This window comes from Sardina pilchardus, chromosome 23 (assembly GCF_963854185.1).
Source record: "Sardina pilchardus chromosome 23, fSarPil1.1, whole genome shotgun sequence".
NCBI lineage: Eukaryota > Metazoa > Chordata > Actinopteri > Clupeiformes > Clupeidae > Sardina > Sardina pilchardus.
In genome coordinates this window covers 17,837,562-17,847,693 of record NC_085016.1, presented here as the reverse complement: position 1 = coordinate 17,847,693, position 10,132 = coordinate 17,837,562, and the positions used below count along the sequence as shown (strand labels likewise).

The window sequence follows — 10,132 nt, the reverse complement described above, 5'->3', positions numbered from 1 at the left end:
AGTGATGAAACCTTGATTCTTTATCTGCGCCTGACTCTCCACGGCTGCAGCACTTCCTCCCACTCACCCTGCCCACAGAAAACGCCCACTGCCGTTCTGCTGTGTGTGGACGCCATGGCATGCTGTGTACCTTAACATGATGAGAGAATGAGATTGAGTGTGTGACGCGCGTCTGTTGCGCTTTACTGTACTGCGTTGTTCCTGCGTTGTTCCTGCGTTGTTCCTGCGTTGTTCATGCTTCGTACCTTGACATGATGAGAGAATGTGATTGAGTGTGTGATGTGTGTCTGATGCGCTTTACTGTACTGCGTTGTTCCTACGTTGTTCCTGCGTTGTTCATGCTTCGTACCTTGACATGATGAGAGAGTGAGATTGAGTGTGTGATGTGTGTCTGATGCGCTTTACTGACTGCGTTGTTCCTGCAGGCAAACGCCACGGCTTATGTGACAAAAAGTACAGCACCCTGGACATGCCCAAGCGCCCCATGACAATGAAAGGTACGTGTGTTTACGGGGCGGCTCGTTCAGAGTGGCTCCTTTTGTCGCACGCTATGTGAGCTGAGGATAAACAAGTGACACCGCATGACCTGAAAAGTCACTCACACGCACACACGTGCACACATGCACACACACACACACACGCACACACACACACACTCACACACACACACACACACACACACACACACACACACACACACACATACACAAAATCACACTCACACATGCCCACATGCACACTCTCTCTCTCACACACACACACACACACAAAATCACACTCACACATGCCCACATGCCCACATGCACACTCACACTCACACTCACACTCACACTCACACTCACACTCACACTCACACTCACACTCACACACTCACTCACTCGCAATGCTGCACTGACAAATCTGCTCAAATGAGGTGTGTATTTTTGTTTTCAGACGGAGCACATGTTTGTACCCAGTCATGTCAACGGATTTCATAAACGCAAACAGGTCGTCACAAATGCTCAGCTTTTTAACTCGTCTCGGTACAGTGTGCCGAAGGATCTGGCAGGGAATGGGTTTCAAGGTGTGGACTTACAGGAAGAAGGGACAGAGAGAGAGAGAGAGAGGGAGAGAGAGAGAAAAGACAGAAAGAGTGTGAGAGAGAGTGAGAGAGTGTGTGTGTGAGAAAGAGAGAGAGAGAGGGAGAGAGGGAGGGAGAGAGAAAGAGAGTGTGTGTATGAGAGAGAGAGAGAGAAAGTGAGAGAGGGAGGGAGAGCGAAAGAAAGAGTGAGAGAGGGAGGGAGAGAGAGAAAGAGAGAGAGAGAGATGTTGAATGGTAGGCGTGGGAGAGCCAGTCAGCCAGGCAGGAGTTATGAGTGTGAGTAGGCTGAGATGCAAATAGGCAAGAGCACAGAAATGTGAACAGAGAGAGACATGCAGGCTGCTGGCGGGAGATGAGTGATGATGGTTGCGTGTGTTTGTGCGTGTGTTTGTGCGTGTGTGTGTGTGTGTGTGTGTGTGTGTGTGTGTGTGTGTGTGTGTGTGTGTGTATGAGTATATTTTTGTGTATGTGTGTGTGTTTGTGTGTGTGTATGAGTATGTTTGTGTGTGTGTGTGTGTCAGTGCCAGTGTGTGTATGTATGTGTGCGTGTGTGTGTGTGTGTGTGTGTGTGTGTGCGTGTGTGTGTGTGTGTGTGTGTGTGTGTGTGTGTGTGTGTGTGTGTGTGCGCGTATGCCGCTAGCGGATATGAAGCGACCAGCTCACGGCTGAAGTCTGGCCAGCCTTAAGAACACAGCCATGTGTATCAGGGAACATGTGTTAACGCATCTGTGCCATCTGCACCAAGTAGGCTGCATGCGCTTATGCTCCTCCACTCTCTACTAGACTACTTTTCATTAGCAGATATTTATAACGGCTAACATGAAATTGGAGGATGCAAGGTTTGGAGGGGAACCTTTATTTGCTTTAAGCTATATGAAGGACATTACGGCTACGCGGGACACATTACCGAAGGGTTCCAGGCATTCGCAGAGAGTATGCGGCAACAATTAGCTTCCACTGTAAGCAATGGAACTGAACTGACTATGGCACATGAGAGTGGTATACGCACTTTCAAATAAATTACACCAGTCCTCTAAAATGTGCACTCGGTGTTGCCTAGCTGTTCGTTCTCATTGGCACCAACAAGAGATCTATTCAGAAAACAGACATCGGAATGGTTCAAGATTGCATTCATGTTCAAGGCTGCAAAGAAAGAAGGCACATTGTGTGATGAGACTCCTTAGGCAAGGACTTGACCCCCACACATCCATCACATTTTCATCATCACACACCACAGGTTATATCACAGACACCGTTTAATGAATAGCGATGGGCCCGATGTCACGATAAGTGCATATGCTTGGCTTTCTCTGTCAGTTTGTCAGTTTATCAAAGCGGTTCATCAGTTTAGGTAGACTGATAGATGTGTGAGATGCTAAAGATAGGAGAGATTAGTACTACTTGCTGGAATAGAGGGGAGATTACTGAAGACTGAAGGAAAAAAGTCTCGTGTAATTGTATGCAACTGGGTCACCCTCTCTGACGGCATCTGAGCCTAGGCTCGAACTTCATTTTTTGACTATGGATTAAACTCTGTGACACACTTGTACGTGATCACCTCGCTGAAATGAACAAAGCTGACTTGACAGTACGCTTTTTAATCTTAGGTGTTTTTTTTTTTTTTTAAATATGGAAGGGAAAAAAATCTGGCGGCGAAGGGGGAATGGCTGTCAAAATGGATTTGGTTCATGTTGTGCATGGAAGGGATGGGGTGTTCTTGGGTGTTTCAAAACACATGGGTGCTGGGCTATAATTAACACGGGCCACTGTGAATAGATGCCATCTAACACTTGTGATTTGTATAATTCATGGCTTGGTATGTCTTTGCCTAAAGTATGTCCATCTGTTGGTCAGAAAGAAAAGTTTTTCTGGATGTTTCGAAAACTGAATGAGTGGAGTTTTTTTTTCTTTGGGGGGGGGGGGGGGTGGACATCAAATTTAGCCACAGATGATTTCACAGTTTGTCTGAAGCATTACCTCAGAGTGTGCTCTAAGAGTACAGATTTTGGTACAGTAATGGGCTAACATAAAACCCCTTGAAAGGGTTGACCTTTAGAAGACGGCAGGAAGCGGAACAACGAGGAGGGGAAAAACTGGACGGCTCGGAGTTTGAACAAGACACAGCTGGCCACCGATGGTCACTGATGGTCACTGACATCTCGAGAAATAGTCTGCGAGGCGGCGCGCTAATGATGTTTATATGCTGATGATCTCACAAGCAAGATGGCTCACAGCAATGCCTAAGCGTCCTTGCGGTGGCCAGATGTGGCTGTGCTCAATCCAATGTCAGAAGCAGAAACTGAGTAGTCTTGTTGCCTTGGCAGCAGAAAATCAGAAGGCACTCCCGTAGTTACAAGAATGGCTTAGTAATTCTCCGCATATATTTCTGAAATGGAGGATGGAAAACTCTGCTATTATAGAAAATCTGTCCTCTACGCCGGTGGAAAAAAAAAATGTTTTGGTTGAATCATCAATGCAAACTTCCGTCCTGCTGCACACCTAATCCATTTTATGGTATTTAACATGAGTCAACCGCACTTACCGATTTGAGCGAGAGGGAGATTAGAAAAAAAAAAAACCCTGATGAAAATGTGTGAAATGTAGCAGTAATTTTCCCACACTTCTCCGTCCATAACGTTACCTTTGCTGCATGCCCACACTGCCACTGTCCTCCGCCAACACGATGCCCATTTAGATGTGCCAGTCGGGGCTGAGACTGGCACATGCCTTTGGCCAGCCGCTTTGACAGGCTCGGTCGTGCCGAAGCAGACCCGACAGATGCCGTGGCTGAATAAACACCATCTAGCTTACGGCAGATTTTTTACTCCCGGTCTCTCGAGCCAGCACCACCACCACCACCACCACGCATAAGGGCTCTGATCATTGAGCAGAGAGAAATACAAGAGGTATCAGTTAACGGTCCAGTGTTTACAAACAATGGGACTACAGGATTTGAGGATGCGAAAGTCAAGGGTGTCAAAGAGAATCACTTTAATCTGCCACCAGCTCTCAGTCCTTGTGGTTTCCAGAATTGGCACAGTGGCATAGGGATGAAAACTGAATCTAGTCAAATGCTAACTGATGCTCACAAAATGTTGAGGATCTGACTCCCTGCTGTTAAGTTTGCCTCCCTCCTGAAACATTTATTCCAACCGGAAGACGTGTTGACAGCTTTTACAAGCGAGACAGTGGGTGTCGCTGAGCTGGAGCTGCAGTCAAAAGCTAACACTGTGGTTGAGATGATTTTTGCAGACGAGTGTGGGAGGACGTGAACCGTGGGAGATATTTCAATGATGTATTGATCAGGAGGCTAAAGCGCTGCCATGATCCCTTATCAGAATGTAGATGAATTCATAAATTCTGTATACAAGCTATTTTGTGAGCAACAAGTGGCATCAGCACGGTCAATGTATTCAATAATTATGCAAAAATAAAGTAACTTTGGTACAACTCTTACTTGTAGGCCCTTGCAATTTTTTTTTGTGGAGAACATCTTTAATGAATGTTATGAGGGTTCTATTTTATTGTAGTTATCTATTTTATTATTTTTATTTGCTTCTCACAGATAACAGTATGCATATCAAAACATCCACATCCACAACCACACTCATAAACACAAAAGATTCCCCATCAAAGTCAGACCATCAGTTTTATTTACTTGCACCTTTCATAAATCATTATAGATTTCCTGCCATACTTTATTAAACTGTTGCTTTTTATTTCTGTCCTTGTGCATTGCTTTTTCTGTTTCTTAATGTCAGTTTCCTCCATTCTTGTAAGGTCAGGGCCTGTGTGTCTTTCCAATGTTTTAAAATGAGTTTTTAAAGACTAAGGAAGAAAACATTTTCCGCCACCCCGTTGGGTATTTCAGATGATTTTCTGCAAGAGCCACTTTGATGCGGTTAATTTAAGGTGCATTCTGCAGTTATTGACTAACCAATTTTGGATTTCTTTCCAAATCTTTTGAACCTTCACACATTCCCAGAACGCATGTACAATGGTGTCATCCTGAGAGTAGCACTTACTGTAATACAGAGGGTGGAGGAAGAGGAATCAAATTTATTTATTGTAGTTGGTTTTATGTCTAACTTCCAGACAGCCCTAAGTTGGAATCGTGTGGAAAAGGCCTTGCAGGGTTCACTGTGTATGGTATGCAAGACTAATTGGAGCAGCAGACTGCGATTCACTGCACCACACTGTATTCAGGCCGCTATTAAGTATAGTTTAGTTAAGTGTAGTACGTACTGTAAGTACAGTTTTTGGCCTGTTATGCCTGTAGTCAGACATGACAGTGAGGAGAGTGACAGGGAGCGAGAGATGGTTGAGAGATGGAAGAGGAGATGAGGAGATTAGGAGATGATCCGTCTCGTACTCAAACCTCGGTTGCCGTGGGCGCTTGGACCCTGATATTGATGTGGAGGCTGTAGCCAGTTGCTCTAGTTGTTTCTTGTTTGTCTGATGTCTTGTGTGTGCATTTCAGTGTTCCTTTTTCTGTTATGTTATGGAACGGAATGTAATGTCATGCTTTTGTAATGTATGTCTGTGTCAAGTCTCTTGTGCGTTCTATGTTATGCAACATGCGACTTTACTTGCCCAAGACAATTTTCCCTCTTTGGGACATTAAAGTGATTTATGTTATATATTATCTTATCTTATCTTATCTTATCTACAAGGCCCTTAGGAGTGATGTCAGGGTGAGCTCTCTGTGTTCTCTGTGGTGCAGGGTTGGATCTTCTCTACCAGCCGGAGGTGGTGCGACTCTACCTGTCCCTCCTCAGACTGAGCCAGAACCAGAACACTCTGGAGGCAGCCGCCGGGGCGCTGCAGAACCTCTCCGCGGGACAGTGGGCCGTAAGTCCAGCGCGACCGCCAGCCAGTGATTAGCCTCGTATAGCCCTCAGATGAGTGGACTGGAGCATGACAATCAGATGTGAATGTTAGGCAGCATGTTTCGATTTCTGCATGAGATTACAGTCTAAATGAAGTTTCTTTTTTAAGTCTTTGTGGATCAGTTCACTTTTTAATCATTCGAGCACACAGATTAACCAATGCAAGCCAGTCCTTTTTTTTTTCTTTCTCATATGCACGTCATGGAAGACTCCAGAAGTGAATCATTCATGCACACATGAGACCATGGCAGTAAGAAGCAGCATCTGATATAACAGCTTTTAATTCTGCTTCATAGTGGTCCAATTATATCCGAGCAACAGTGCGGAAAGAGAAAGGTCTGCCCGTTCTAGTAGAGCTACTGCACTCAGACGGAGACAAAGTGGTCAGAGCTGTCGCCATTGCACTGCGAAACCTGGCCATCGATCGCCGGAATAAAGATTTAATTGGTAGGGATGCCCCCAAGCAACCCTAACAACACACCTGCTTAAATATGCACCAGTGTTATTAATTCCAAAGACTGGAACTCATTTTATGCACACTTTATATGTAGGCTACAGTTTTTTGTATGATATTGTCAAGTAACTAGGTAATCCATTGAGAATATCACATTCTTATAGTTAATTCATTAAAAGGTCAATTTGTGTGCCTGTTTATACACATACAGAGGTATTATATATATTTATAGAACTTATTTGACCTACAATAGATGTTTTGTGTATACACTGACAGTACTGCATTGCATTAAGATGTTGGCAAAAAGGGAAAGATGATTGTTGTGTATTTTGAATGCCAGGGAGTTATGCCATGCGGGATCTGGTCAGCAACTTGCCCAGTGGCCAGCAGCATCCCGCCAAAAACCTGGAGGAGGACACAGTGGTGGCTGTTCTCAACACCATCCAGGAGATCATCACTGACAGCGCGGAGAACGCCCGCTTCCTGGTGCAGGGCCAGGGCATTCAAAAACTGGTCACCATCAACAAAACAAGGTACCGCTGTAGCGTTCTGAATTGGGCACGAAACAGAACACCGGCGCTCTGCGCTCGTAAACGCCGTTTCACTGTGATTCAGACGACATCCGTTCTGACAGTGACCATGGGCAAGATGCAGGGCAGTCTGTTAAGGAACACAGAGAGAGAGAGAGAGAGGCTAAAAATATTTAAGAAAAAAGAACGTATTTGGTATTGGCCTGTGTGCTGTTGTGTGAGTCGATGATTCATGATTTAATTAACGTGAGGTTTCTTAAAGCACTATGCCCCTGCAGTGCTGGGGCTGTTCTGAGCTTGTGCTCTATTTCTTCTCCTCTTGTGTTGCGCTTGGGTTCACGGACTTCGCACAGCCAATCTGGGAGGGAAACCAAAGCGGCCTCTCATATTCTGCAGACTGTTTGGGCCTACAAAGACCTGAGGAACATGCTCTACAAGGCTGGTTGGAACAAATCACACTTTAAGGTATACAAAATGCATTTCGTAAGCATTTCAATTCAAATTCAATGACCACCAAGCACAAAAAAGCATGCAAGTGAATGTAATGATTCAGTCATGAAAATGTCAGTAACAAAAAACTGTAGGCTAAACAAATATAAATTCTTGAGTACATCATTGACAAAAATGAAACAAAATGTTCACAGGAAGCATCCAATGTGTGTCTTTTTATTCAACTAACATGGAATAACAGCTCATTGTGTGTCGTTCAGCCCTCTTCCTCCAGCCTACCAAAGAAGGTGAAGAATGGAAAGGCTGGCTATGATGACATCACCCTCCCTTTGATGGAGAAGAACCAAGGTGAGACTCGTGTACTGCAGTGTGTGTCAGAGAGAAAGGCTGAATTACAGTACAGGCATTATTTCCGATTTCTTCAGCGGTACAGATCTGTTTGAAAAGCATCTCATAAATAAATGAATCTACACAAGAAAACTGGCGTCAGCCTTCCAGCATTCATATACAGAATGCAATTGTGCCTGGATTAATGGCAGGCTCCTCGGTTTTGATTCACAGATGGGTATTACAGCATCGATCAGAGCGACAGACTGAGTGAGGCTCCGAGTCATATGGTGGAACGGGAACAGTTGCAGGTACTGCCACGTCTCTGCTATCCGAGAGAATATGCTACACACAGACTAGCATATTTTAGCATGAACTACAAATAAACACATCACTGTTTCCTCCCACAGACCTCTAAAAAGATGGAGAGAAACAGGGAATGAGAGACAGAGAGAGAGAGGGAGGGAGGGAGGGACGGGGGGGAGGGAGGCAGGGGGCCCAAATTTAAATGATTGGAAAAACCTAAGCTTATTGAATAACTAGGCCAAATCTGTTGGCTAATTTAGCACCATGAGCAAGATCCTGAGCGCAAACATCAGTTGGTCAGCTCACTGCTCACTGCTCACACACACACACACACATACACACACACCACATATGATGGTAGCTCAAGCAAGTTTATGCAGGACACTTTACTTATTGCCTGACTTAGGGCTTATTATTCAGCTCAGAGTGCTGGAATGATAGATATATTTACAATAGCTAAATTCACCACTATTGTGTTGACATATTGCAGTAGGCTAAAATGTAATGTATATATTGCAGTGATCCGATATCATGTATATTTCAACGACTTGCTTTTGTCTTTTTGTGTGTCTGTAGAGTGCCAATGAGAAAAGACACTTCATCAGAGGCAACAGACCAGCTGTTGGGCTGGTTGAACAAACTCCCCCACCCCTGGATTCATGGGTCTGAGGCCAATGAGTCCGTTTCATCATCAGCGTTTTCAAAAACAACCTGTACAAAACAAACAAACAAACAAACAAACAAACAAAAGATTTGGTTTTTGTGTTACAAGAGTGAAGTGTTTTTTCTATACCTTTAGTGAGCTCATCAGTGTTTCCTGGTTATTTCAGTTTTTAAATACACTAATGAGTTGTGTTGCTCCAACCCAGTCCTCTGTTCATGTGAATCATCATGATTTATCGTATATTTATGAACCAAAGCAGTGCTCTTGAGATAATCCTAACATGGGGGATTGGGTGGGGTGGAGGGTGCTGCATTCATGCAAGCAATTCTGCATCTACATGGCTCTATAATCAAATATGTAACTAGTTTTTGATATACAGTATGCATTGTTTTGAAAAAGCTTTCGAATACTGCACATCACTGTGGTTGAAACAACATCAGCATCCATGTACACTAATGAAATTAAGTGTGTGTTAAATGCTATTTTGGAATTATAGAGGAGTCCCTGCTGGACAGCTTGACTATCAGATGTAAGGGGAGAATGATGTGTGGAGAATGATGTGGTGATGTGTGATCGCAAATGGTGGAGCTTGAAGGAGAACTCTAGTGCTGCGAAATCTTGTACAGACTTCATTTTAAGTAGCCTACTTGGCCAACTGTGTGATTTATTTGCATAATAGCCTATGCTACCCACTGTAACCAGAGAGATATTCCCTTAATGGATATATGCAGTTCCTAATAATTCTTTATGTGGCAAGTTTGCGGGTAAGTGTTATACAATGCATAGGCTATGGAGAGATAAAGAAGGTCTATTTATATTTTATATAGTTAGTTTATGAGATGGAGCCAGAGAAATGCAATTTTAGAGTATTCAACTAACTCTGTCATGGCTAAAACACGAAATGTGCTTTTCACGTTTAATTTCATCCTCAGCATCAATGTAGGCCTACTATTAATAAAAACGTAAAACATAAATAAAAATTAAAGAACTTCTTACAGAAAGAATCACTGCTTACGAATGAGTTTTTTTGTCAGCAGCCGCATGTTGCATGTGTGACACACTTATTTTTTCCCTTCTTTTCTTTTCTCAGTTTTAGTTAAAAAAGGACAGTCATCTCTACATTATGACATTATGGCCGCTAATTAACATGGAGGCTAAAGTAGACCTAGTTTCTAAACTGATAGCCGCTATGCACAAAAGTTTATGGAGCGCCGCTGTAGAATATTAATTTTGTTGTTGACAACCCACGCCAGCCAAATAAATTCTATAGAACTCTCGAGACACCGCATCATTTGAAATGACCACAACTACTCTAGTCTACAGTCAGACAACAACAGGATTGTTTGTTAAATAAACTACAAAAGTCAGTCACGTTTCTGTAGCCTCCTGAAAAATGAAACAGAAAAAGGATCCAGAGAAGGAAGTAAAAAG

General features: G+C 43.6%; 1 protein-coding gene across 1 annotated transcript in view; it reads left to right on the top strand.

Annotated features, from left to right (window-relative positions):
* arvcfa (ARVCF delta catenin family member a) overlaps window positions 1-9,219 on the top strand; it is a 22,627-nt gene extending 13,408 nt beyond the window's left edge. The window contains exons 10-17 of the mRNA XM_062527737.1: window positions 426-497; window positions 5,805-5,932; window positions 6,267-6,417; window positions 6,765-6,957; window positions 7,308-7,419; window positions 7,665-7,752; window positions 7,966-8,042; window positions 8,614-9,219. Of these exons, the coding sequence (XP_062383721.1) occupies window positions 426-497; window positions 5,805-5,932; window positions 6,267-6,417; window positions 6,765-6,957; window positions 7,308-7,419; window positions 7,665-7,752; window positions 7,966-8,042; window positions 8,614-8,706 (914 nt within the window). The 3' untranslated portion in view covers window positions 8,707-9,219. The remainder of the gene's footprint in view (window positions 1-425; window positions 498-5,804; window positions 5,933-6,266; window positions 6,418-6,764; window positions 6,958-7,307; window positions 7,420-7,664; window positions 7,753-7,965; window positions 8,043-8,613) is intronic.
* Window positions 9,220-10,132: the final 913 nt, after the last annotated feature.